The sequence below is a fragment of the Meira miltonrushii genome, assembly GCF_003144205.1.
Source record: "Meira miltonrushii strain MCA 3882 unplaced genomic scaffold FA14scaffold_2, whole genome shotgun sequence".
Lineage (NCBI taxonomy): Eukaryota > Fungi > Basidiomycota > Exobasidiomycetes > Exobasidiales > Brachybasidiaceae > Meira > Meira miltonrushii.
Window position 1 is genome coordinate 2,927,471 of NW_020289944.1, and position 27,385 is coordinate 2,954,855.

The following is a 27,385-nucleotide window of genomic DNA, read 5'->3' on the forward strand; positions in this document are numbered from 1 at the left end:
TAATCCAACAATGTCAGCGGGAATTGGACTGGATTATACATGGATCGATCAGAACAAGAGACAGGTAAAGCTACCTGCACCACAATACATAGATTACGTGATGACATGGGTAGGCGGACTATTAAGTGATGAAGCAACATTTCCTACAAAAGCATCAAGAGAATTCCCACCCACATTTCCAGCAACGGCAAAACACATTTACAAACAATTACTTCGTGTCTTTGCTCATATTTATCATGCACAATTTCATTGGATCGTCAATTTATGTGCTGAAGGTCATTTCAATAGCTTGTTCGCACATTTTATCGCTTTCGGAAACGAATTCGATCTTTTCAATTTTGCCGATTTTCGTGGACCACAGAACAATGCAAGCGGACAAGGTTATCCCGGCGTATGTGATTTGATCGAAAAGTGGGTAGAACTTGGCATCCTGGCTCCTGAAGTGTTGCAATAATCTTCTCATCTACTGTATCAATCATCATTTTGTGCTCTGTAACGATTTCAATCTATTAATGTACATGTTCTCTATTTGGATGATTGTGTAAGCATGGTAGAAGTACATAGTGTTGTTGCACTGCAGTATTGAAGAGCTCTTGAAATGTTTTTATACGTTGGCAGTATTCCCGCCAGCCATTCTGTACCATCGTACCTTACCATCAGCACCTGCAGTGACAAACATTGAAGCTGTCTTTGCACTTTGAGCGGCAGCCGTCATGGCGCTGTTGCTAATAGGCACAGTCTTGCACCTTTTCGATGGTCTTTCTTGTGTCGCATTTCTGTCATCTGCCTCGTCTCTTGCGACCGGTTTCCACTCAATAGCATAGATGTCTTTGTCTTGTTTGATGTTACACAGTGCTTGTGTTGCTGGATTCTTGAAATCCCAAATACGCACACGGCCATCGATCGAACTGTAGAGAAATCAATCAGCAACGCAACCTACATAAAATCACAGATATAGAATACTTACCTTGTAGCAACAATACGACCGTCTGATGAAGCTTTCACTCCCGTTAAGCCTCTTGGATGGGAAGACCAGCTCCGAACGGGCTTCAAAGATGTGGATCGTGACGGCTGCGTTTGGCTGAATAGGCTAGAATTAGAGCTCGTTTGACTCATCGTATGAATGCTGTGTTGACTAAACGTGAAATCGTCGGCAAATTCATCCAAACCATCAACGAATAAATCTTCATCCTCCGTCTCCGTAACCCTTGACGATGACTTTGGTACATATTGTTGAACGTCAAACACCGAAACGTTTCCGTCATTACCGCCTACGAGCAATTCATCATTTGGAGTGAAATGCAAACATTTCACAGCTTGACCACTTGCTTTGATGGAAATGAGATGCTTCTTCTCTTCGATTTGGAATAGATGAACATATCCCTCAGAGGTGCCAAGTGCAACCGTTTCGCCCGAATTGTGCACCAAGAGGCATAGGCCAAAGTCTTTCACTTTTGAGCCACTAGAACTTTCTTGAAATTTGCCGTTCTTTTCAGTTCCATCAGGAGATATCGATGTAATCACTTGTCCGAACTGACGCGAATCTCTGTCGTATGATCGTATGATGAGCTCAGCCTTTGAGCCAGTTGTCATGAATATTGGTTCAGTAGGATGCAAGACAGCGCAATAAGTCCCTGTTAAAATCAGGATGTGTTAGCATTCAACAAACGCCTGATGCATACATTGGCATTGTAGACACTCACTTTTGCTATCCATAGGTCTTGGATTTTGGGCTTCATTGCCTACACTGACTTCATTCATTGACTGAGATTCAGCGCTACTCTTCTTGTTGAGCCTCATACTCTTCAGTAGCGTGAGAGGGAATGTATCTGGCTGCTGCGAGAGAGACGACTCTTCATTCTCTCCAGTGGGAATCACTTCGGATCTCTGCAGCATGGCGGCTATGTCGGAGGTGTCCCACAGAGCAACCGTTCCGTCCAGTGCAGCCGTTAGCACCACTTTGTTCTGCCTTGACGATGAGATTGAATTTATGCAGATTCCATGACCACCTTTTCCTGCTTCACCAAGATATTGCCCATTCGTATCACGCCTGTTGAAGGGATCGAGCTATCTGAATGAGCGCATGTACTGTGCACAAACACGAAATCATCACTTACCACCCATAAAGATGACCTTTGACAGTTCCTCCTAAGATAACACCATCTTCTAGCCAATGTAAGGCAGAGATGTCGTCTCCTTCGTCTACAGAAAGTTGTGAGAGTCAGCATGAGGGTGAAATAGTGGAATATATGCACTCGCTCTTTACTCACTTGGACCATCAGTGCTTTCGATGTCTGCCAGATATTGAAGAGACTATGAGATGGTGTGAGATTGACTGCATCAGTGATCTATACTTTTGACTCCTTTTCGAGTCTACTGACCATTCTTTCCCAGATTACAAAGCGATAACTGTGATTGATGCGGTAAGAGGTATCATTCTTCTTGACAAACAATGTTATCTCCACAAGCATTAAATTACATAAGCACGGGAGCCCAGTTGATTCTTTTTGCTGGGTGTTGTTTGACGCGTTTTTGATTTAATTTCTGGATCTTCTAGACCCGTGCAGTTTCATGCATGCAGGTCAAGTTTAGACTCTTGTTGGAACGTTCGCCTTTCCTCCTCCCTCACCATATTGTAAGAAGAACAAATGCAGAACTTGCAAGGTGAGCAGGAAATAAAGAGGAGCCGTGTTGAAAAGAAGAAAACTTTATTAACCCACAGTTTGACCACCTCACACGATCATCTCACACCAAAATGGCACCTATCGCAGCAGATACAGTTTACAATCTCGAACAAGCAGCTTCTAGCTCGCCAGTACGACGGATATGTTGTATTGGAGCAGGATACGTTGGTGGTCCAACATGCACAGTGATCGCAAGTAAATGTCCCGATATCACAGTCACCATCGTAGACATTAATCCTGTTCGTATTGCAGCATGGAACAGTCCTCCCAATCCAAAAACGGGCAAATTGGATGATTTACCCGTATACGAACCAGGATTGGCAGACATCGTTCAAACTTGCAGAGGAAGAAACCTCTTCTTCTCCACAGAAGTGGACAAAGCTATTCATGAAGCAGACCTGATCTTTGTGAGCGTCAATACACCCACAAAGACATCCGGTATCGGAGCAGGTTATGCGGCAGATATGCATTACGTAGAATCATCAACAAGAAGGATTGCAGAAGTTTCAACTTCTTCAAAAATCATTGTTGAAAAGTCAACCGTTCCTTGTCGTACGGCTGCCTCTATGCGACAAGTTTTGGAAGCAAATGCAAAGCCTGGTTTGCAATTTGACATCTTGTCTAATCCTGAATTTTTGGCCGAAGGAACGGCAATCACCGATCTTGAGAATCCAGATAGAGTTTTGATCGGAAGTTTACCAACCCCTGAAGGACAATTAGCAGCACGTAAACTGCAAGATGTATATGCAAGATGGGTGGAAAGAAAGCGCATCTATACAACAGGATTATGGAGTAGTGAATTGAGTAAGCTAGCAGCAAATGCTATGCTCGCTCAACGTATCAGTAGCATCAATGCAATGGCAGCCATTTGTGAGGCAACAGGAGCAGATGTAACAGAAGTCGCACATGCATGTGGATTGGATAAACGAATCGGTCCAAACTTTTTACGAGCAAGTATCGGATTTGGCGGAAGTTGTTTCCAAAAAGATATTTTGAACTTGGTTTATTTATCTGAAAGTTTAGGATTACCAAAAGTGGCAGCCTATTGGAAACAAGTGATCGAGATGAACGAGTACAGCAAAGAACGATTTGCAAGAAAGGTAGTCTCTACCATGTTTAACACAATCACTCAAAAACGTGTTGCTCTTTTAGGCTTTGCATTCAAAAAGGATACAGGAGATACCCGCGAATCTCCAGCAGCTACGATTTGCAAGCTTTTTAGACAAGAACGTGCTCAAATTACAGTCTACGATCCAAAAGTTCCTCATCATCAAATTTACCTGGATATCACCGAACCCGGAGTGATTGACGATACCGAAGCAGCAAAGAAGCAAGTTCAAATCGCAAACTCTGCCGTCGAAGCATGTGCAGGTGCAGAAGCAGTCGTCATTGCAACTGAATGGGACGAATTCAAGACTCTAGATTGGGAAGCTATTCATGCTTCCATGAAGAAACCGGCATTCTTGTTCGATGGAAGAAATGTGGTGGATGCCAAGACGTTACGCAAGATCGGCTTCCGAGTACATACTGTTGGTCGTGGTCCCGAAATTGTTGACCCCGTTTGGGCCTGATCCCACCGGTTGTTTTTTCTTCTATCTCTCGTATTATTTCTGCTGTACAGCTTATGGGCTCTTTAGACGAAAGACGTTTCACATGTTTCATATATACATTCTCATCTGCCAAAAAAAAATACATCGTGAGCTTCGTTAAATTTCCTTCAAGACATTGCTTAAATTCTCCAAAAAGATATCTGCATGATGTTTTTGGAAGACTAACATCGGTCGTAATCGAATCGCTTGTTCTCCACATCCTCCAAGATGAACACCTTTTGATCGCATTTTCTTGATCACTTCATCACGCTTTTCAGGTGTTTCTGCATCCCAAGCAATAAATGTTCCTTGATCTTTTCCACGTAAGTTGAACATCTTTCCTTTGCCGTTTGATTGAGTGAAGTTCTCCAAATTCTCATAAATGTATGCTCCAACTTTTGCTGTATTGTCCAATAGATTATCTTCTCGCACCACACGAAGGATCTCTCTTGCTTGTAAAGCACGAGTTGGGTCACCTAGCCATGTGTTGAAATTACGATAAGGCAAGGATGCTTTCAAGTCAAGATTATGATAGAATCCAGCTGCTTGTAGCTTTTTGCTGAATGTGACTGCATCTGGTGGCGTAGGTAGATTCCACTTTGAATGGGCCCAAAGAGAACCAGTTGCCATTGCAGTCTGCACCTCGTCCACGATCATAAATACGCCCAATCGTTGTGTAAGTTCGCGAAGACCTTGGAAGAAAGCAGGTGAAGCATGTTGATCACCACCTTCAGAAGCAATTGGTTCAACGATCAATCCCGCGACAGGCTTTATCTCACGTTGTTTGATAATCGTTTGCTCAACTATATTCAAAGCATCTTGTTCGGCTTTTGCATTTTCAGCTGCAAATTTGTCCAAAGGATATTTCACAGCTGGCCAAGGGCAAACCGGCCAATCGAAAGCAGGAATATCAATTTTGTGAACAGCTTTACTGCGTGTCGCACTGAGTGATCCAAACAAGCGACCGTGGAATGCTTTTGTGAAACTGAGGATACTCAAATCTGGAGCACCTGGCTTTTGATTACGCATGCAACTGTCCAATTCTTCCGGTGTGAAACTTACACCTTCACCACGTTCACGAGCACGATAAGCCATGAAAACAGCCTTGAAAGCTGTCTCGTTGGCACAACTTCCACACATTGCTGTGAACAGATGATCTAAACCTTTTGGACGAACATCGTTTGCCAATAATCCAGTTTCGATCCATTCGGCCCATTTTGCAGGAGGAAAGCTACCGAGAGCAGGTCTATTCATCGTTGCTTTGATGAATTCATCCGATCTTGCTAGCTCTAACAATCTTGGATGATTGTAACCGATTGCGATTGATGCAATTTGAGCAAACATATCCAACATTGTATTTCCGTCCACATCTACGATCCAATTACCAACACTCTTTTCATAATCTACGACGAATTGATGTGCACGTTCTTCTTGAAATGATGCGATTACTTGACTAATTTGAGAGGAAGAAGGTCCAGGAATACTTTGTGAGACGAGATGTGGTGCTGTAGGTTCATCAGCAAAGAAGGACTGTTGTGCGGCCGTTGCCAATGATCGACTTTGAAGTCTTGTAAGTGTTTTGACGTTTGATGTTAAACATGGTCGAATGCTGCGATATGAAGACCTTGCGAGAGATCGGGTCAACATGGTGAAAGAAGTGATAGAGATGAAGGAAGAGAACAAGAAATGAGTCATGCATCTCTATCAATCAAATGCTTAATCTTGCGTGCTTTGGCCATTCCATGCTGCATCTTCCCTTCTTGTCCACATACACACACATGGTCAGCATAGCGGCTAACGCGGTATTTTATCCGTTAATGCTTAAATTGATAAGCGTGGGGTAACTTGTCACATTTGCATTTCAGCCAGTCAGTCACAAAGCATTAACAATTAAAAGGGAAATACTTTTAGCGTGACAAGCATTCATATTGGATCTTTTTATCATCCGCAATCACTATTCTGCCCAATGGCTATAGAACAAACAAAAACAGATTGGCAACCGACAATAGATATCAACAAAAATGTAAGTTCATCATTCGTTGAACCTGAATTGGCAGTGCTAATGCACTTTTTGATGGATGAACCTGTGGATTTTCGTCAAAAAGTGGAAGCGACAAAGATGTTGATTGGTGCTAGAATACAGTCTGGCTTACAGGATCAAGAAGCGTACACAATCACATTCTTTGAGCTTTTACTTGGTGCTGCAGGTGGATTGGCTGCTGTTCTGAGCACGCCAAAAGCATTAGGAGGGAGTGAATCGTATTCAAGTATTTGGCAAAGTGGATTGTGCAGTTTGGTACCTTCGATCATCCAAACAATTCAGGCAGAAAGAACAGATGTGGTACGCTCGGATAGCGAGTTGGATGATATCGAAAAAGCCTGTCATCTGTTTGTAGAAAAGGCGAAATCTCTCATGGATAAATGCGAAGTCCATCGAAAGGCAACCAATTCCGACAAGCAAAATGATGTGGAGAAAGATGCTGATCCGGACACGATCATGATGGACTCACTGATCTCCAGTACAGGAGGTGAAGGGTCTTCAGAGCGTAGTTCAATCCAAGCAATGTTGGTTCAATCTTTGGTTGACCGGGATGCCGTTAGACTTGATCGGTGGCAGACTGGAAAGCATTCTCTTGCAGAAGCAGAAATGCTCCTGAGACCTTCGCAAATCACAATGGATGCAAAGCATATGTCCATGACTGTGTCAGAGTACACTTCACAACGTCTCCTATCTGGAGAGGCCCTTGACGATCCCAACTTTGTGGAAGCAATCGAGTCTGATTATTCCACCCAAGATCAACTCTGTCGCGCATTAATGGAGTCTATGCTAAATTGGGCAAACAATAATGAATTAGAACCGCTTTCGAGAGCATGCTCTATGTTGTTGGAAAGCAGCTCTGCTTTACAGATATGGCTGTTCTTCGTTTCTCCTGCTCAAGCTTTGCAGCCTATTTGCGTTATTCTCGACAATCCAGATCTATTGCAATCTGGTGAAGATCCTTCCGTTTTGGCACCTATTGTATTATTTGGTCAATTCGTGATCCAGATCGGATTGGGTTCAGGTGCAAGCTTGGAAGACTTGTGTCCTTCTTCACGCTCTCGCTTCTTACCTTCGGTTATGCGATCATTGACTGCTACAAGACCGTTGGATCGATTATCAAAGATGGAACAAGAAACTGTTGCAAATTGGATTACTGCTTTGTTTGGAAGTGATGGAATTTCTGATGATCTAATTCGAGCTTCTTCTCCGCAATTACTAATGCGAATCGCTCCTACAATCTTCTCGCAAGCAATCATTGCAACATCCACAAATGTCATCGATATGGACACTCTGCGTGGCGGGCTGACTTACTTTCTACAGGATCTGCTAAGCTATACTTTACCTGGTGCGTTAAGATCGGTCGCTAATCAAATCCAAAGAGGTCAATCTGGAGAAAATGCAGATGCAGAAAATTCAAAGAAGTACAGAGAAGTTTGCATTGAGGTATTACGATGCGTTTTGCTGGATGAAAGTTGTTCTGTGACGATTAAGCGTCTCGTTTCACAACAAATCGTTGCAGTGCTAGAGAAAGATCAACTTAAGGCGCCTCTCTCCGACGCCGAACAAGGTTTGCTACAACATTTTATCCCATTCAATCAATCTCAAACCAGAAGAACAGATATTTGGATCAAAGGAGCATCTTCAACAATGTTGCCAAGTACTTTGGATCCTTTGTTGAACATGAACGCATCACTTTACTCAATAATGACTCAACGTGGATTAGACGCAGTTGTTAGTCTTTTGAGAAAAAGTGAAAAATCTGTAATAATTCAAAAACCAATTTGTTTCTCCCTTGCTTTGATAGCATTGCAAGATACAAACCAACCAAAATCATCTTTGGCAGACGAAAATACAATAAGGATCATCACCCAACTCTTACAACAAGATCGTTCAATCGATTTACGCTTATTGCTCACCCTTTGTCAAGCACATTTGCCTCATATCCACAACGCTATTTCGGCATTTTTACAGCTTGAAAATGCTACCAAGAAACGAATGCTTTCAGTGTAATTTGTACAGTATTTGCATAGTTTTGCTCCATCTCACTGGGAAATTGTTCTTTACTCTGCCTTTGCCTGAATTAGTCTGTCTCACAAGAAATCCTTCTTATGTACACTTCTCAAACTCGATAAATGTGAAATCATGATAAAGATTGACAAGATGAAATGTGTATGAAGATGAAGGGTATTTGAATGTGTATCACAACGATCGATTATATGATTGATAGAAAAGAAAAGAGAAAGAACGAAAAATAAATAAATCAATAAAGGGGAGAGAGTAAAAAGAGAAAAGAACAATGTTGGATATAAAATATCCAACATATTCTTCAATTAATGATTGCTTCCACTTAAAACGCTTTCTCTTTCTTCCTCTACATTGCTCAATGGCATTCCAGGTTGATAACGTTGTCCAAATCCAGGTGGCATTGCTGTTGGGCGATCTTCTGCTTCTGCTCGTAAAGCTTCTTTTGTTAATTTGTTCGGTTCAGAAGGCGTTGTAACGGCTGCCGCAGCTGCTGCTCCTGCCATTGCCGGCGTTTGATCAAGATTAGAAAAGAGTGTAGTTGCAGGCAATGTAGAAGCAACAGAACGATTTTGCGTTGAAGATCGTAAACTACCATTCCTGCTCATTTCTTCTTCAGGATCCGGAGAAAAATTTGATGCAGCATCTTCAGGGTATATTGAATCAGTATCGATCCCGATCGCATTGGAATCCATCGAGTGACGTGATCCTGGCTCGCTTGGCGGTAGCATGGGCGAGGAGGGCACTTGGATGGAAGATGACGATGACGATAGAGGAGGTTGATTTGAAGATTTGGGTGTATCCGTGCTCGTTTGTGATTTGGGAGGAGGTGGAGCATTGTTTGCTGCATTAGCCGCAAAAGCTTGTTGCCTCTGTCGCCATTGAGATGGAGAAGATGATGATGAAATTGTGTTGCTTGCGTTAGGCGTACTTGCGGCAGCCGAAGTGGCTGGCAAGCCTGAAATCGAAGCAGCTGCCGGACTGCTAGATACCTCTTTCGTTGGCAGAGGTGTTGAACTAGCAGCGGATTGCTTAGGCGATCGGTTGGGTGAGATTTGTGCGCCTTTTGCCGGTGTTGTTGGTGGGCTTAAAGCTTCTTTTTTGACGCTCCCAACACTACTATCGCCAACGCTGGCTGCTTTGTCTGCATTGCCGGTGCTCTGTGGTGTGATTGGTTTGGCCGGCAATCCACCGAATTTGCTGGTCAAATTGGCTACACGACCAGAGAAACGGTCCTTAGCAAAGGGATCATCACGAGAACCGGCAGGACGTTCGGATGTAAACGGTGATGGTGTTGTCTTTGGCGAGGCTTCTAGACTTGCACCTGTTCCAGTCTTCGTTGGAGTCAAATTTGCTCGTAAAGTAGCCACTGCACTCGTCGATGATACTGCACCTACACTGGATGTAGGCGAAGAAGACTCACGTCCGGCCGATCGTAAACGTTCTTCCTTTCTTCGCTCCAAATCACTCATAGCAATTGGATTGAGATTGGCACGTAATTCCCTGGCACGCTCTTTGGCTGCCTCTATACGTGCATCCCTCGCCTTTTCACGATCTTCTTCTTTGTCACCGGGCTTGAACCCAGGTACGGCACGAAGATAGGGCAGCCTAGGAGAATTTCCGTTTTCCTCTTCAGGTTCGTCGACTGGTTCCGCCTTCTTGCTTATTTCGATCGGTTTGGTAACTGGCTTCACTCCGTTTGTATCGGTAGGAGTTTTGGCAGTAGGATTGACCGTTTTCGATGGAGTAGAGGGTGATGATGGGCCATTGCTTCCATTTGTAGTTGTGCGAGCACTTGTATTTCCAAGGGCGGCATTTGGACTTTTCCATGAATGTTGTGATACTGGACTTTTCGTAGGCGAGATGCTCAAGATTGTGTCAGTGGTCTCTAGATTTTGCAAAGAGGATTCACGGGTTGGCGTCTTTGGTTGAGGTGCGTCTTCTCTTGACCAACCTGCAACATCAATGGACATCTTTTGCGTTTTGCTCGCTGGCGATGACAAGAATGCTGATTTTGCATTTCCGTTGCTTGGGCCACCTGGAGAGCTGGCAGAATTGGGGAACGGTGTTGCATCTGTTGCCGCTTTCCCATGCAGACCCTTGCCTGAACGTTCTCCTTTGCCATCCTTGTGAACCGTGATGTCCAACCACGAATCATCTTTGGACCTTCGTTTATCTCCACGCATGCCACTCTTCAGCATCTTGCCACGTTTGTTGTCTGCTTGTGCAAATGCATCTAAGTCAGGATCTCGTAAGCTTCTTGTTTCGAAATCATCAGAATTCCAAGACATAGATTGTTGAACGAATCCGGGAGGAATGGTCTTTGGTGGTGGTGGTGGCGCATTCACACTTCCATCCTCTTCGTCATCTTTGGTTGTTCTGCGAATTCTCTTTGATGCTCTGCTCTTGAGAGACGTTAACAATCGAACACTAGAGGAAACAAACTGACTCTCATCTCCAGTCTGCTGGGGAGAAGAATTGCCCCGGATCGTACTTGTTTGACTGTCACGTCTTCCCATATCCACAGCTGAAGATGGCGAAAGTGTCAGTTTCTTCGTTTGTGTACCTAGACCGGGCTTGAAAACTTCATCGAAAAATGAATCACCTGTACCTCCTGGAGTTGGAGAGGAGTTATTCATCGCCTTGCGTCTTTTGAACATATTCAAAGCACGTAGACTTGGTCTACTGCGATTCTTCTTTCGTCCTGCAGCTTCGAGCTCAGAACGATATTGAGCTGGAACTACTTCTTCGATCACGAACCATGCCGCTTCTGTTCGATCATCGGATTGACTTGTGGGAGAGGATGCAGATGGAATTTTATTCTTAATCGTGGACGAGTTGGGTCTGCTCTTGAATTGTACAACAGCAAAGTTTGCATTCCTGTGCGTTAGTTCATCACGATTGTGCCATCCATTTCCTAACAGAATATCCGCATACACCTCTGGGAAGATATCGTCCATGCGTGAAATTGGTTTTTCCTGCCATTGACCTTGCGGATCTCCACTCATCGAGGGGCTACTGACAACCATAGGAGTTGTGTCATAATTAAACGCAGGCATTGCTTTGTTGGTCTTGCGGATTTTGTCCAAAAGTTCTGCACGATCTTCCGGCCAACGTTTTACGTCTTGTTCTAGCAGATCATCAAAAGCCAATACATCATTCAATCCATCATCGGCAGGATTGAATCCGCTCTCTTCGAATTGAGACCATTGCAGGCTCTTTCTGCCTTTCATGCGTGCCTTTCTTTCGCTTTCGGTTAAATTGAAAGCTAGCTTGTTCGGATCAGATCCACTGAAACCTTCGTGCAAGAATTCTTCCCATGCCTTGTCGGCTAAAGAAGAGTATGCTTCTAGATCTGGTGCTGGCTGTTGTGTTTGTCCGCTCAAAGGTTGTTCCGCAGGATGTCTTCCAGATCGTAAATTCATCAGTTTTCGATATCTGTCTGAGACTTGAGGTTCTTTCTCAACGCCTTCTCCCCGTCCCATGCAAGCTGCCCATTCAGGCGATTGGCTAGCAAGATCCAATTCACGGCTCTGCTGGACCAGATCAACACTGTACAGTCGCACAGATCTACTGACAAGAGTGAATGGTACACCGCGAACACCGCGACCTGGTCGTGTTGGGTTGCTAGATAGCATGGAAGGATAGCCTCTGACATGATCAGCCAATCGCGTCGGTAAAGGTTCCATCGTGCTCATGTCACGAATATAAGCCAGTAAAAGATGCTCCGTTGCATTGCTGACCTTTACGTAGGCATCATACGTCTTTTCAAATGTTTCATCCTCTGGCAATCCGAAAATCAAAACGCCAAACATTCTTGCAAGGCGAGAAGGCGTCATGCCGTTTCGCAGACTGTATGACGTTGTTGAAGATAACAATGAGAAAAGTGCCACCAAAAGAGCAGCTGTAGACGAGGTGAGACCGTCTAGGAATGCACTGAAGGATGCGATCGGATAATTTGCGTTCTTTTCGTACGTTGACCATACCACATAGCTATCCCACTCTAAAAATCCTCTTTGATGGATAAACACATTTTCCTCTTGTTGTGAATCCCCTTTACGCGAATTCATTTCGAGCGCAGGAACAGGAACGGGAAACACTCTGCCCAATCTTGATAGGGACCATTTGATTACCGCTGCCAAGTCGTGCGGGTTTGCAAATTTCGTCTCTGAGGAATAGAATTCCTTCGGTGAGGTGAGGAAAGACCGGATCAAAGAGGTCACATTATGATGTGAAAGGTCCAAAGCCATTGAGGAAAAGATCAAAGGTGATGTCAAACCACGCATTCTGATCTGTTCCCCACACATCAGAACCAATTCTGCTACGTGAGGAACGTCCATTTGCTTATCCCAGCCGATTGTGGTATATCCATAAGGAGTTGGTTGAGCGGGAGCAGATCCGTCAAAGTTCACATTTGCATTTCCGCCTTGAGCTCGTGCTTTTCCCGAAACGGTTGATGAAACATTGGAAGGTTTTAGCACGACCGGTCTAGAGGGTAAGGTTTTATGCATTCGAGAAGTATGTGGTGGGTTAGGTTTGTGTGCTATCGTTGACTTGGAAGCATGTAAAGCAGGCGCACCAAATTCCGCATATTTGTTTGCCGCTTTAGGAATTTGTTGAGGCGAAGAGAGTGATTTAAGTGGTGGGTTTGGAGAAGAGGTTGTATGTTGTCTTTGTTTAGTAGCGGCAACATTCAATGCGCTCTTACTATTATTATTCATAGATCTTTCAGACAGGATTGGAGATGATGTCCTTCTGTGATGACCTTGCTCGTATTCTTCATCATGATTTCTGCTTTCCATATGAGTGAAATCTTTTGGATCATATACCAATTCACGTGCATCTTGACTGGAAGGAGAAGGTGGAAATTTTGCCAAGTCTGTTGAAGAGATTCCGGGACCATACTTTGATTGAACGGGTTTATTCCCTCTTGCGTTCAATTTGCCGAACAAAGTAGGCATTTTGACCCCATCTGTCAAAAACACATACAATTGAAAGTAACGATGATGGTGAAGATTAATGTAATTGAATTAACCTTTGTGGGCCCAAGACTTTGTTCTGTTGCACTTTGAGGGGTCTAACCCCAGGCTAAGGAAGACTCTGTCTGTTGGCCCAATGCCTTGTGTGCGTGTGTTGTAAGACGCGTTGAATGAACCTTTACTTTGAAAATGTCCTTTTAAAGTGCCGGCGCCGTTGGGTTGAGTGTATGCATGACAGCTTTATCATCTCTACACTTCAACTCCGCCGCTGGATTTGCTTCCGCTCTCCGTTTGCGCTATAAGCTTGGCTGTCATGTAAGGTATCATTCATACTACACTTCTTATATAAACACCATTAACGAGTCTAGGGATGGTCACGAGGAAAAAATTGATAGAATAGATTCAACGATTCATTCATGTATGTACATTTTTAACGATTCTGGAAATTCTTCAAAGTACGTGGTTATGACAATGTGAAAACAACAATAACAAAGAGAAACTACTATTTTTAGTATGGTACAGTAAAATGGGTAAAATATCGGTACTTAGGAATCAACAAGAAAGTATGTTTAGAACGAACGAAAGAAATGCTTTTATTTCTTTGCCTGTGTATGATCAGATTGTTAGGATTCCTTCTTCATCCCTCTCATCTAAATCATCACGAAAGCCGAGGTTGGTAGGATTCAAAATTGAACCGAATAAAGGTGAATGGAGTGGCATGCCAAACACGGATGAAGGTGGTTGATGTTGACTTGACAAACTGGAAGATGGACTTGTGGTAGGCATACTTCCGCTCATCGTATTCGTCACGCCGGCTTGACTTCCATGTGTCATTCCCGTCAACGAAGGAGATGACGAGAAGGCAGAAGAAGAAGGAATATCGATTGCTCCGCTAGCCTTATTCTTTCCCGACGCAGCAATATCTGGCACGGCAAATTCGCTGACCTTCTCACCAGTAATCTCTTTTGACAGACCAGATGGTGGCAATAGCTTCGATTTTGATGCCAGTGGTGATCCATGAGGTGATGCATCAGTGATGCTCAACCTCGGCAAAGCTGTCGAAGGAGAATCAAGCAAGGCGGATCCGGCATTGGTTACTTGAGTGGACGGTGATTGAGAGGATGAATCAGGCACGTCTTCAGTAGCGGCAGATTCCAAAGCTGACTTCAAAGCAGCTCTTCTTGCTTTGCGTTCACGCTTCTCTCGTCTGGTCGTCATCTTCCGTGTGTCATTTGCACCATTTTGACCTTGAACAAGTTGGTTCACTTGGTGATGACCACCCAATTGGACATTTGGAACTGCTTGTCCGTTACTGTTCGAAGGCCATAAGACAGGTGAAACAATAAATGCATCGCGCATTGTTGTCATCTTTGGTGCTTGACCCAAGTGGATCGAGTCACCTCGGGTTCGACCACGGAAAGGTGAATGTTCTGCTTGCGCTCTAGAAGAAGCTCCATTCTTACCACCATGTTGACCGCCACCACGAGCGCGAGTCAACAAGAATGAGCCTAAAGGTTGTTGTTGATTAGCCATGACATTGGACGATGAACCAGCATGAGATGCGGTAACTTGACCATCGCGGAAAGCGCCCATTGGGATACGATGCCATCTTGCAACGGCATTCAAGTTTAAACCGGTAGACTTTTCAAGCGAAGTAGCCGAAGCACCTGCATTCGACGCTTTTCTGGCGGATGAAGGCCTCATAGCTGGACTTTTCTTTCCTAAGCTACCAGCCTTCTCTTCGAGGGACCCATGAGGCGGTGATGATGAGTAAGAACCGCGCCACATCATCGATGCATCCATGACATCATCCAAATCCATCTCATCAATGTCTTCATGCATATCCTCTTCAGGCTGAGTCTCGTGGTTCTCACTGTATTCCGAATTGAGAGCCATTGAAGCAGCACTTTCGCGTCGTAGACGTTTTGCCGAAGACATAGACTGGCTTGGCTGCCTTTTCTTTCCATTTGCCAGTCCTTTGCGTTGTGTGCCAAATCTGTTTGAGAAGGGTGAAGGTGCTTGACTTGATCCATCGATCACTGCCCTATGTATGCCTTTTGATGAAGTGGGCATGAATGATCCCATCAATGGTGCACGCCTGAAGGCTTGATATCTTTGCTGATCAGGCGTAACAGGAATTGGAAGCGGAACATTATTCATCTCAGGGGAGAGATATGCTGCATTGGGGATTCCAGATGCTTGTACATTGCCATCTGCATTATTAGAAGTCGAAGCAGCAGAACCGATGACCAATTGCGCAACTTCATCCACCGTCAAACCAAGTGACTTAGCAGCAGCTTCCAGAGTTGCCTGTGGGTCCCTTGCCAGATCTTCCGTAGAGATGGAAAAGTCGACGTCTTGCAAAGTAGCAGAATTTCCATTACCGGCTTCTGCTACACTTTGTTCTTTGACTGTCTCATTGATATTGGCATTTTGCTCAATATTTTCAATCACATCTTTCGTTGCACTTATTTCTCGTGAATGACCTCGAGCGCGAGCAGGAGATATTCTACGTGATCGAGCGGCTAATGCTCTTGCTCTCCTTGCATTGCGTCCACCACGTGGTGCAACAGAACCCACTAACAATCGGGGGAAAGGCATGTCTTCGTTGGGAAGCTCATCCGTTGTTTCGCCTTCATCAGTTTCATCCCCATCATCATTGCGCCAATTGGTCCATCGAGTACCGTTGAAACCGTCCATAGGGAAATGAATGTCATCTTCATCGCTTTCCTCTTCGCTATCGTCGACAAATTCAAATTCACCGTCAGAGCCAAAGACCGCTTCACCGTCTCCTGCACGCGCATATATCAAGCGTCCATCTAGATCTTCGATTACCAAAAGAGGAATATCGGCTTGGGCAATAGCATCCGGATTGTGTGGCATTAATTGTGTTCCAGCACCGGCAGCCAATGCTTCACTCAGGAAAGGAGCACTGAGCAAGCCGTCTTCCATGTCACTAATGTCCGATTCATCATCATCATCGTCGGTAGTCAATTGATCATCATCGGATCGTGCTTCGAGCTCAATATCGTCATCATCTGTACCATCTTCTGAATCTGACATGAAGAAGTCCGTGAATGATGGTTCAGAAGACGAATGAAAACCGTCAGCTTCTCCGAACAATTCGTCCAGACCTAGCTGTTGTAGCGTTTGTGGAGAAAGTGAGCCACTAGCATTATCCGGGAATGGATCATCATCTTGTTGTGCCCGTCTTTTCTGTGTGGAAGGTGACACTGACTTCTCTGCCCTCTGGGGTGTACTTCCATCCCATTGGCGTCGTGCATCCGCTTTTGCTTGGAGACGTCGTGCGTCTTCGATAATGAATCTTTCTTCTTCCTGGTCGGTATCTCCTCCTTCTCGATCAGAGATAGCTGATCCCAGCAAAGATTCACCGTCACCTGCTGCCCGCAATCTTTCGGCCATGTCATCATCCGAGTCGGTCAGATTTGGATCATCGCTCTCTTGATGGGATCTTGCATCCTTTGCATTCGATGAATTTTCTTCTGGTGCATCCGATAATTCTGAGTCTGTCCCATCGAGATCGTACGTTTCTTTCCGAACAGATGCTTTTCTCTCTTCCTTTTTGCGTTCCGTTTTCCGCTTTGGTGAATGAATATTATTGGATGAAGTGGGGGCATTAGAGCCACTTCTTGATGTGCTGCGAGCACCAGTTCTTGATGCATTTGAGCGGATCGGACGGGAGTTAAACAATGCATCTTCTGCATCGTCTAAATCACTTAGATCCTCATCGTCTTCACCGAAAATTGCACTTGTGGCGAGGCCTGACTTTCTGCCAGATTTCCGACTGCCAGAATGGTGAGATTGCTTTGATGGCGAAGGTGTACCCGAACCAGCGTTGCGTCTGGATGATGAACCCATATTGGATTTCCCCTTCATCTTGCTTTTGCTCCCTATATCGTTCGAAATGGCCGCCTTATTTCCCAGCCCAATACTATCGTTTCTTGATGCGATTCGAGACATATGAATGTGAAAAAAAACTAGGTACGTGTAATGTAGTCTATTCTTTTCTTGACCTCTCTATTTTCACCACACTTTTTAATTTGCTATTTGAGCTCTTGTATCCCTTTGACGGAACAAGTAGCTGTGCAACGTACAAAAGTGTGGATTCCTCTGAGTCGGATGAAAGGTTTGCGACTTTGTGAATGTATGCGGTGTGAATTGACAAGCAAAGAAATGATTATAATCTTCGTCTACCGATTCGAAATGTTGCATGTTAGGTCGTCTAGTTGAAAGTGACGAAAAGAAGTGAAGAGACCAGATCAGATCAAATTTAATGAGAAACGAACTAGCCTGTCAATTATTGCGAGAAGATGAAGCTGGCCGATTTGGAAAGGCGGCCAATTCAGTCAAAGACGATTGGATGTCAATTTGCTCAACACAGGCGTCTGGGGCGGTTGTTTGCTATTTCTTGCGCCTTGAATTGAAGTTGCCGTTATTTCGAGAAATCAAAAGGTATACGATATTCTTTATGATGGCCAGCGAGTATATTGTTTGATGGTAAGGTTAGACGGAGCGGGCAAGCAAGGAGTGGGCGGGTATCTTGGCTGAGCCAATTGAACTACAAAACTTCCAAAAAAAAATTCAAAAAAAATCAGCCAAAAAGAGTTTTGAAATCTAAAGTAAAATTAATAGGCAAATCAGCTGTGTTATAAAATGGGGCTTGTCCTCAGGCTTGGGCCCTAGAGCCGAAGGACTGTGTGGTTGCTTAGACGCGTTGGATACAAACACTGTTTCTACTCTCTGCGCCGGCGCCCGTTTGCGTCACTGTTTATCTGCACGGCAAAGTCTGCTTGCTTGTCAAAATGTCGGGCACTTTTGCTCCGCCTTCCTTAGAAGTGATTATCGGTCCGTACGGATCGCCTTTCAATCCGTCAGGCAAAAGCGCAGTGTCCGCTCTTTCCATATGACTTTATGCGAGTGACGGAAGAATGCCATGCGTTCTTTATTAAAATACAAAGGGAATCCAAAATCCTACACTTTAAGCTCATTGTATTTTTCGGGTACTTTACTAGATATTATATAAGCATGATCTCTTATCTTTACAGTCTTAAGTTATTTGATTTTCAATCTATTCGACCTCTCAGAAACGAATAATTCTATCTCGGGAATATTCGAAGGCCTCACTAAACAATGAAGGATACATAACATACTCCTTCTTTTGTTTTTCTAAACTAAATTATCGTATAGTCAATATTAAAGCCTTTATAGTATATTATAATATTGCATTTTGCAAAATTAATTTCATATATCTCAGTTTCATTTATATATATTTCGTTGTATATATACTAAATAATCGTCTTAAAGATAGGGGATGCTTAACATACTTAGAGTATAGCATTTTAGGTCGACATCTCAATATTTACCTTAAATGATAGATATATCTATTAAAAAAATAAGTTATAAAAAGAACAATAACTTTATAAACCATAAAACCCAAAAAAAGTCTAGTAAGAGATCTGATCTCTGTACGAACTCAATTTTGACGAGCTTCTCCATATATGAAAGAGTAGGGATTCAGCTCTTTATCTTATTCTTAAATGATCAGTACTGCGAAATTTCTTTATGAGAGCGTTATTAAAAAATTTCTCAATAAATGTATTGTATAAGCCACCGTATAAACCAGCGATTCAGAAGTAAACATTCATAGATCTATCTCATCTTGATTTTATGTCAAGACCGAGACTTGAGAAGTAAAAGTGTTTCTCGTATCGAAACTATACACCAGACGGCGAAATAAAAGTCTGCGTCTACACATCTACACAAGCAGGCCTGCAAACTACGCGGTGGCACTTTGCTTGAAGTAAAAGTCGAGCACACCACACTCAAGCTTTTGGCTGCAGACCCGGGTGTGACTAATGGAAGACCAGCCTATTCTAAAAGCCACTTTCTCTGAAGAGATGCAAGGCAATTCATCTTGTAACTCTGATACATAGAATACTAGAATGACTTCATTATTGTGAACAAGAAAAGACTAAATCATACATCATGTACTTTGAAATTCGTTTTCACTATCCATATTTGTACCATGTACAATTTTATTTTCTACAAATTTAATCCCAACCAGAGCCTCCTCCTCCTCGATATGAATCATGACCACCTCCATTTCTACCGTTCAGTGCACCTCCTTCACCCATTTGTCTCATACGGTCAGGGTGAATGCCACCTGATGCGTTTGATTTTGAAGGAGGAGGTCCAGGTGGATAAGCAGGAGGAGGTCGTGAAGGCGGTGGTCCTGGTCGCATTGGAGGCGCTCCAGGCGGTCTTGGAGCGTCTGATCTACCATATGCATATGGATTTGGGGTAGCAGCTGTCATGCCTGTTCCATAGGGTGTTGCTCCTCCAAGGGCACCGGCAGGTCTGGTTACACCCGTACGTGGTGTATAACCACCAACGCCCGCTCCACCACCAACTCTCGGCGTCATTCCACCAGTTCGCATTCCTATACCTGGTGTCATTCCACCTGGTAATGCATGTCCTGGTGTACGACCTCCAGGTAAGTTATTCGACGTTCCGGCACCTGAACGCATGGCACGGGTTGTGTATTGTGTCTTGAATGCGTTGCACAAGCTCACCATATCCGGAACTTCTGCTTCGTTCAATTTGTACCTTCCCGGTAAGATTCTGACTGGCCAACGTTGGATGGGCGCCTCCCTGTTTGCCTTAAAGCCAAGAACAAACAAGCCCGGTCTTTTCTTATCGATAGCAAAACCGTACTGACTTCTTGTTGGGTTTGCTAAAGAAAAGTTTGTCAAGAACTTGTTCAAATCGTCTTCCGTACCGTGATACTTTTCGTGATTCATGAGCATATCGACCATTCTGGCCATTGGTGTAACATGATTCACCAGCAATTCATCAATATCCGAATAAGATGATCCTCCAATGTTGGTCACACGCAGAATTCTACCAATCTCTTGTTGTGGATCTTTATCCAATTCTTGCACCTCAACGTGCTGATAAACTCCTTCATCAACTTTCCAGGTGACGGCTAGATAATCATCACCTTTGCTGCTCGGTCGAACGACTGCTGAACCACGAGGAGCGTTGGCAAGGTATTCTTCCGCTTGACCTGCTTTGAAGTTGTGGAAGTCAGGATGACGAATGAAGCGTGTACCTCGATTAGCATTTTGACGCTTTTGACGAGTTCTTTCTGCTTGATCACGCTCCATCTCTGCCAATTCTCGGTCAAAGTATCGCAGATCTACTTCTGTCTTTCTCTTTTCAGCATCCGCCGCCCTTGCTTCTTCAACGTGTGAAGGTCTTGCACTTAATTCTGCACGAAGGTTCTCCATGTCAACATTGATGATCAAGGCGTTCAAAGTTTGTCCATGCTTAACAAGCTCGTTCGTTCTAGGTACTTGTCGAGGGCCATATTCTGAACTGTCTCTCGGGAGCAGGTATTCTTTGTGAATTGTACCTTCAATACCTGACTCCAATTGAACAATGGCCATATCTCTCAGAATATTTCGCACTTGTACAGTGACAATCTTTTGATCATCGAATGTAGCCCTCGTCTCTCCTGAAAGCGCAACCAATACTTCATCAACAGTAGGCAAAACGAAATCCTTTCTTTGTTCGTGCAAAGGTTCCACCAATTCTCTTGCGATGAATTCCAACATGCTCAACTTTCTCTCTCTTTTTTGACCTTGACGTGCCATTTCTGCCCACAAATTACGCTCATAATCTGCCATATCAATATCTTCCAATTTTGCCCTCCTGCCTTCATCTCGCATCAATTCATCGCACCATTGACTGGGATGTTGATCGGGCAATCTGTCTTCTTCAGTTTTGCGCAAAGCATCAAAGGCGATAAAGCGAGCATATTCGTATGCTTCCGGATGTATTCTTGTTCGATCCAAAGCATCAGCACTTCCTTGCATCTTTACCTTTCTTGCCGTTCTAGGATCTTGTCGAGGACGGATGATCAAGAATGAACATGCATTATGCCATACGTGATTCGGTAAGATCACACTATCACCTCTACTTAGCATTTCCGAATCAGCTGCTCCTACCGTCAATGCATTCCGATTGACCACATATCCACCCAGTTGTGTATTGATTGCACGCATCAAAGCATCCGCCTTCCTTGGACCTAGACCTGAAACAAACCGTAAAAGGCTTGCATAATATGTATCAATGCTACACCGATTGATATCAACGCAGATTGTATTGACGATCGCGACCAAAGCTCGTTCGAGGAACAGAGCAAGCCTTTCGCGCGGAATCAAATGTTGATATGCATCGTAACGCAAAGCCAACAAGTCATCCTGTTTGAGCGCAGCGAACTCTTGAACAGGCGATTGAGCATACCGTGCCAAAGCAAGACAATAACGTGACATTGTGTTTAATGATGGATACTCTTCTTTTGCTCGATCGCTGTGCTGATACAATCTCGCAACGTCATCGTGGATGTGAATAACATCAATCGTTGCAGCATCAATCTGCTCTTGTGTGAGATTTTGGTCCTGCAATTCAGCCAAATTCTCTTGCACAAGATCCTGAATCTGTTTCCGTAGGCTGACGGCTTTCGGTGAGAAACCACTGATCACGATCACGTCAGGGCGGCGTTCTTTTAATAACTGCTTGAATTCTCGAGACGGATCAGGTTTTTCTTCCTTTTGTTGAGAATCGTTCGTACTGTCGTTCACAACTTCCCTCGGTTTATCGAGAGTCTCAAATGCCACCCTTTCACGAAGACGACCTCCCGAATCCAAAAATACCATTTCGATCTCATCCTTTCTCGGATCTCCCTTTCCATTGGAAACAGCAAGTACTTTAGGTACATTGTCTCTTCCCTGCTTCAATTCATCTTCATCGTCATCATCCTCGTAATCTCGGCCATAAGGTTGCTGCAATTGCTTCTGCTGTAGCTCTTTGCGCGCTTTCATGCTCCTGGATTGATATGGCTGACAGTCAATTCGCTTCGTTAGTGCAACCTCACATGCTCTTCCGATGAATTCCCAACATTCGTCTCTTAGCCATTCTTTTGCCCATAATTTGGCAGCAGGGTAGAGGTGATCTTGGAGAGCTTGCCTGATGATTTGTTTTCTCTCATCGTTCCACAATCGACTTGTCTCGCTCATACCTTCACTGCAATACATGTCATAAAGCTTTTGCTCAAATGCTCTCGCATCTGTTTCACGAACAATCAATTCGCTCTCGACCAGCAACTCTTCTTCTGCACGTAAAATCATGAGATATTGTGCAGGAGAGGGTAACTTTTCGTTTGCTAAAACGACCTTGAAATCCGCAATAGGCTTTCTGAGCAAAAACTTGAAGTTGTAATACGGATGTTCTTCATCAATCTTGTACTGTCCTCTGTCAGTCGGTTTTACGCTGAGCAAACCAGCAGTTCGCAAAAGAGTACGAGCTTCTCTCTTGATCGTTGGGTCTCTTCCAATCTCATGAGCCAGCAGTCTTCTTGCTGACTCAATCGCATTGTGTACAGATGAAGGTCCATTTGGTACTCCGATGTATTGATCAGCCAAAGCGACCGGAGTCAATTCTTCATCTTCGGTGAAATAAGCTCGTGATTGTCCGACCAAATTCTCCGCCAATTGAGAAGAAGAAATACTGAATTTCGTAGAGAAAGGTGCTACTGTTGTCGATTTCAACTGATCGTATTGTCCAATCACTGTAGGTCGTTTGTTGTAATTCGTATCACGTCTTGCTTGAGCATCTCGCATTCTTTGCCCGTAACGCATGGTGAGCCAGTCAGCGACATCAGCGACTTCATCTGTGCTTTCAGTCCTTTGCAATAATTGCTCAAATAAGCCCCTGTCTTCAGCTGAAACAAATTCTCCGCCGTCATCACTGAATTGGTTGAACGTATCGCGTAAGCTATCACGACGAGCCAAGAGAGTCTTGAATTTCAGACATGCCGAGACTAAAGCTGAGAAGTCTCTTCGCTGCAGTAGGTCGATGATTCGATCACCTCTCCGAAGTTCGTATTCATCAATTCGATGAGCATAGAGGTACATAGCTTCTCTGCGCAAATTGATGATTTGTTCGACCATCGAACGTACGCATGCAAACCAAGCGTCACGATATTCATAAAATTCGCCAGATTCGCTGAGGAAGCTCTTGTTGCTACGGAACGAGAATCTGTGAGAGACCCATCTGGTGCATTCTACAAGTTCTTCCTCGTTCAAACGACGTTCCAAAAGCGCTTCGCCTTCATCACCGGGTAGGAGAACTTGGAAGCGTTCTGGGAAATCTGCTTCACGAATCCTTTGGTCTTCGAGCGTCATCATTCGTGCTTGAATCGCTGAGGGTTCAAAAATGTCCTCGAAAGTCTTCACTTTGGCCTTTGTCTTTCGTTTTGATCCGTCAGCAAGCTCTTCGTCACCTCCTTCTTCAGGTTCAGCCTCGTCTTCGGATGCACTCAAGAATCTTTCGTACTCTTGACCATCGCCAAAGACATCATTGAGTTCTGCCCATGCCTCAGCGTCAATTCCAGCTCTAGATGGATCAAAGCCGAATCGACCATCACGACGCGCTCTTCGCTCTTCCAGTTCAGCTTTCCTCTTTGCACGTTTCTCTTCTCGTCTTGCTTCCCTTTCACCTTCACTCATAGCTTCATCCATCTCGGATTCATCATCGTCGTCGATAAAATCTTCCATTTCGTCTTCGTAATTGTAAGGGACAGGATCGCGACCACGTCTGTCACTTTGAGCGCGAAGTGCATCGCCTACTGCTGGCATATCCTCGTCATCATCATCGTCGTATTCATCACCACCACGGGCAGTCGCACGTCTTGGCGCGACAATATCTTCATCGTCATCGTCAAACATATGCTGCAAGTCACGTGGCTTTCGTGAGGAGGCTTGATCCTGTTCCATTGCATCGGGCGAAACAGATGCTCTTCTGAAGCGTTTTAATTGTCTCTGTTTACGTTTGATACCGGTATTCTCGGCCAAAAGATCTAAATCATCTTCGTCCAATTGTTCATTTTCCTCCTCTTCCTCTTCTTGTCTCTTTCTTCTTCTTCTTGCTTTTCTTCTTCTTCTCTTTGATTCTTCGTCTGAGCCTTCTTCATCTTCATCTACAATGAAACCTTCCGCTATTCTTCTAGCTTCTTCTGGATCATCGTCTTCTTCTTCGCTACTGTCTTCATCGTCACTGCCGACGACGTTACCTTTTGATTTCATCAGATCTTCCCCTGATTCATCATCATCATCATCCTCTTCTTCACCTCCGATTTCTGAAGGTGCACGATCTGCCTTGTCTTCCCTTTGACCAATCTCTCCAGTCTCTTCGTCATCCTGGAATCGTGGTTGAACGGGAAAATCTGCATCTTCCGAATCCATTGTGAATTGTATCTCACAAAATAACTTTCCTTGAATATGAATCAAGGAATGATATTTATAGGAATGGAGATGGTTGTTTTAAGGGAAATGTTTGTTATTTGTGTTGCAATCAGTTATAATTCATATTCATACCTTTCTTCTGTTCCATCCACACACACGCACAATGCATTCAACATGTCACACACACTGTTCAAGCACGTGATCCGACTCGTAACTCAAAACGCGAGAATGCCAAAATGACTTTTCTCGATCTTATACGCGTGGATTAGATGCTGTAGCGCGTTATAATGTACAATTGTGTTACTCAACATATTCGCGTATATTACAAGTAATTTGTGTTGCTTTTAGAAAGTGTAACACATTATTGCCATTGCTATCACCTTTCCACCAGAATCGCTCTCAGGTCGTCATGGTGATCATCACTAGACCTCGTGATCCAAGCGATCCTTTCTTTCGTGCTGCTTCTACGGAATACAGTCAAGCATATACATCAATCTTGAAAGCATCACGAGGAGCAACATCTTCTTCATTCGCAAGTGGTGCAAGTCCTGTTCTGATCCTTGTATCCGTTGATATCGATGCTCTTTGTGCTGCACGTAGCTTGACAGCTTTGTTTGCCGAAGATGATATCGCACACAGAATATGTCCTGTGGATGGATATACAACCCTTGGCAAGATTATTGAGGAGGACGTCGTAGGAAATGCAGGATTACATACGATTATCATGCTCAATTTAGGTTCACTGCTATCCTTACCGAGCTACTTTACGACTCCCAATAATCCAATGCCAAACGCATACATCCTGCCAAAGACGTGCTCAGTTCATCTGATCGATTCACATCGTCCCTACAATCTGGACAATCTTTTCGCTACATCCGAAATGATGGACCAAATATTCGTTTGGGATGACGGAGAAATTGAAGAGCGTTTAGGTCGAGAAGAGAAGGCATACACAGCACTAGAGTTTATCGATGACATGAGCAGTAGTGAAGAAGAGGATGAAGACAGTGAACAGGAAGGAACGAGTAGCAGCGCTGAGGAGAGCGATGACGATAATCCAGCCGACTCCGCATCACAGACATCTCAAAGACCCAAAAAGAGACGGAAAAGACGTGATCGTGGTGAGGGTGAACCAAGTCCTATGCCAAAGACTAAAAAGCTGCCGGCAAATATTCTTGCAAGTCATAGAAACGTATTGACGCGTTATTACAACAGAGGGACGATGTATGGCATGGGCGTCTCTGCCATCATGTTCTTGCTTGCCGGTCGATTGGGAAGAGCGGACAATGATTGTTTATGGTACGCAATTGTTGGCTTGACGTCGCAGTACATCAATTCACAAATCCCACATGGTCACTATGAAGAACTGGCAAAGTCCATGTCATCTGACGTTCGATCGCTCAATCCTGTCACAAATCGGGACGCCAAGGGACCGGCAAAGCCCGCTGATGCTGATGACGGTCGCATACGTGTTATCCAGAAAGAGCTTCGGTTCACTCTTTATCGTCATTGGAGCTTAGAGAGTAGCATGTACCATTCCTCTTATGTAGCCGGTAAATTGGGATTATGGAAAGAGAGAGGAATATCGAAGCTTCGAGGTTTGATGGCCAAGATGGGATTATCTTTAGCACAATGTCGACAGTTATACGAGCATATGGATTTGGACTTACGACAAACTCTTGTTTCACGCATTGAATCTATCGCTCCTGAATATGGTTTGACAGAATGCGTCTTTCCTTCGTTTATGCGCACGTTTGGGTTCAGAAGTTCACCGATGAGTGCTGCCGATACAGTGGACGGTCTTGAAGCCCTCTTATGCGCCGCACATGGCATTCGTATTGAAGTTGACGCACCAGGATTAGCATTTGGTGGTGTGGGGGCAGGGGTAGGAGGATTACGAGGTGCATATGCGGCTGCTATGGGTGAGGCAACGCAAGGCAGTGATATGTTTGGCACAAAGCGGATATGGCAATGCAAGCCAGTTTCTGGACCATCAAAAGATTCAGATGGAGGTAAGGCACCAAGAACGGAAGATGCAAATGAAACGCAAGATTCCAATACACAATCAGCCGTCCCCTCTCAGGCAAATGCTCATTGGTCACAAAACTTCTTTACTGCATACAATGCTCTTGATAGTCGAAAGACGGAGAATGTTCGTTTATTACGTGCAAGTTTGAGCTTATCAAAAGCGCTTCACGATATGGTGATCAAGCAAGGTGTTTTCATTATCGAAAAACAGATGATCAGAACATTGCGCAGCTTTCGTTTGGTTATTTTGAAAGATGGCCCTGATATGCGTTTGTTCACAAATGTTCAAGTTTTATCTCGACTTGGATTTTGGCTTGTAGACGCTCTTCGTGATATTGTTGAACAGCAACAGAGTCAAAAGCGAAAAAGGAGAAAAGGAGGCGAAGATGACGAAGATGAGGAAAAGTCATCAGCCTCTTTGCCTTTTGTTTTGGCTGCTTTGGACGAGGCAAGAGATCGTTATACCGTTGTCGGTATCAATGCAAGTATGCAATATGGAAACGTCGTTCGCAATCTGTTCGGTTTGCATTTTCAAGAGGCAGCGACAGCTTCGCATGCACGCACCAAACATGATCAATTCGAATCAAGCGCTGTTGAAGTTCGACAACAAGACTTCAGTGCATTCGTTGAAGAATTGCATGCCATCCTTTGAGGAAATTCTGTATTTTAGCTCTTCCTTTTTTCAAGTCTGTTCATCATTGCTTTTAGTCATATA

The 27,385-nt window shown here is 44.2% G+C and overlaps 8 protein-coding genes across 8 annotated transcripts; 3 read left to right on the forward strand and 5 right to left on the reverse strand.

The window, feature by feature from the left end:
• Positions 1 to 529: 529 nt before the first annotated feature.
• FA14DRAFT_46614 (WD40 repeat-like protein) lies at positions 530 to 2,423 on the reverse strand. The gene is made up of 6 exons (XM_025502390.1): positions 2,382 to 2,423; positions 2,271 to 2,313; positions 2,118 to 2,202; positions 1,704 to 2,050; positions 968 to 1,634; positions 530 to 908 (listed from the first exon to the last, which is right to left on the reverse strand). Exons 1-6 carry the CDS (start codon positions 2,382 to 2,384, stop codon positions 605 to 607), a joined length of 1,449 nt encoding a protein of 482 aa, XP_025356064.1. The 5' UTR covers positions 2,385 to 2,423; the 3' UTR covers positions 530 to 604.
• Positions 2,424 to 2,628: 205 nt separating this feature from the next.
• FA14DRAFT_160780 (nucleotide sugar dehydrogenase) lies at positions 2,629 to 4,406 on the forward strand. The gene is made up of 2 exons (XM_025498822.1): positions 2,629 to 2,664; positions 2,772 to 4,406. Exons 1-2 carry the CDS (start codon positions 2,649 to 2,651, stop codon positions 4,253 to 4,255), a joined length of 1,500 nt encoding a protein of 499 aa, XP_025356065.1. The 5' UTR covers positions 2,629 to 2,648; the 3' UTR covers positions 4,256 to 4,406.
• FA14DRAFT_167761 (4-aminobutyrate aminotransferase) lies at positions 4,043 to 6,024 on the reverse strand (the record flags this gene model as incomplete). The annotated part of the gene is made up of 2 exons (XM_025500108.1): positions 4,043 to 5,897; positions 6,020 to 6,024. The coding sequence occupies 2 exons, from the start codon at positions 6,022 to 6,024 to the stop codon at positions 4,391 to 4,393; spliced, it is 1,512 nt and encodes a 503-aa protein (XP_025356066.1). The 3' UTR covers positions 4,043 to 4,390.
• Positions 6,025 to 6,160: 136 nt separating this feature from the next.
• FA14DRAFT_160781 (Med5-domain-containing protein) lies at positions 6,161 to 8,470 on the forward strand. The gene has a single exon (XM_025498823.1). It carries the CDS (start codon positions 6,240 to 6,242, stop codon positions 8,322 to 8,324), a length of 2,085 nt encoding a protein of 694 aa, XP_025356067.1. The 5' UTR covers positions 6,161 to 6,239; the 3' UTR covers positions 8,325 to 8,470.
• A 14-nt stretch (positions 8,471 to 8,484) lies between these two features.
• Positions 8,485 to 13,502, reverse strand: FA14DRAFT_46690 (uncharacterized protein). The gene has a single exon (XM_025502391.1). The coding sequence runs from the start codon at positions 13,295 to 13,297 to the stop codon at positions 8,645 to 8,647; it is 4,653 nt and encodes a 1,550-aa protein (XP_025356068.1). The 5' UTR covers positions 13,298 to 13,502; the 3' UTR covers positions 8,485 to 8,644.
• A 428-nt stretch (positions 13,503 to 13,930) lies between these two features.
• FA14DRAFT_179134 (uncharacterized protein) lies at positions 13,931 to 17,212 on the reverse strand (the record flags this gene model as incomplete). The annotated part of the gene is made up of 1 exon (XM_025500901.1): positions 13,931 to 17,212. One exon carries the CDS (start codon positions 17,210 to 17,212, stop codon positions 13,931 to 13,933), a length of 3,282 nt encoding a protein of 1,093 aa, XP_025356069.1.
• A 2,061-nt stretch (positions 17,213 to 19,273) lies between these two features.
• FA14DRAFT_160784 (uncharacterized protein) lies at positions 19,274 to 24,730 on the reverse strand. Its single transcript, XM_025498824.1, has one exon. It carries the CDS (start codon positions 24,640 to 24,642, stop codon positions 19,387 to 19,389), a length of 5,256 nt encoding a protein of 1,751 aa, XP_025356070.1. The 5' UTR covers positions 24,643 to 24,730; the 3' UTR covers positions 19,274 to 19,386.
• A 444-nt stretch (positions 24,731 to 25,174) lies between these two features.
• On the forward strand, positions 25,175 to 27,310 carry FA14DRAFT_108220 (CDC45-like protein; the record flags this gene model as incomplete). The annotated part of the gene is made up of 1 exon (XM_025495833.1): positions 25,175 to 27,310. A coding segment is annotated over one exon (2,136 nt), but the record flags the coding sequence as incomplete, so codon positions are not given.
• Between the last annotated feature and the right edge of the window lie 75 nt (positions 27,311 to 27,385).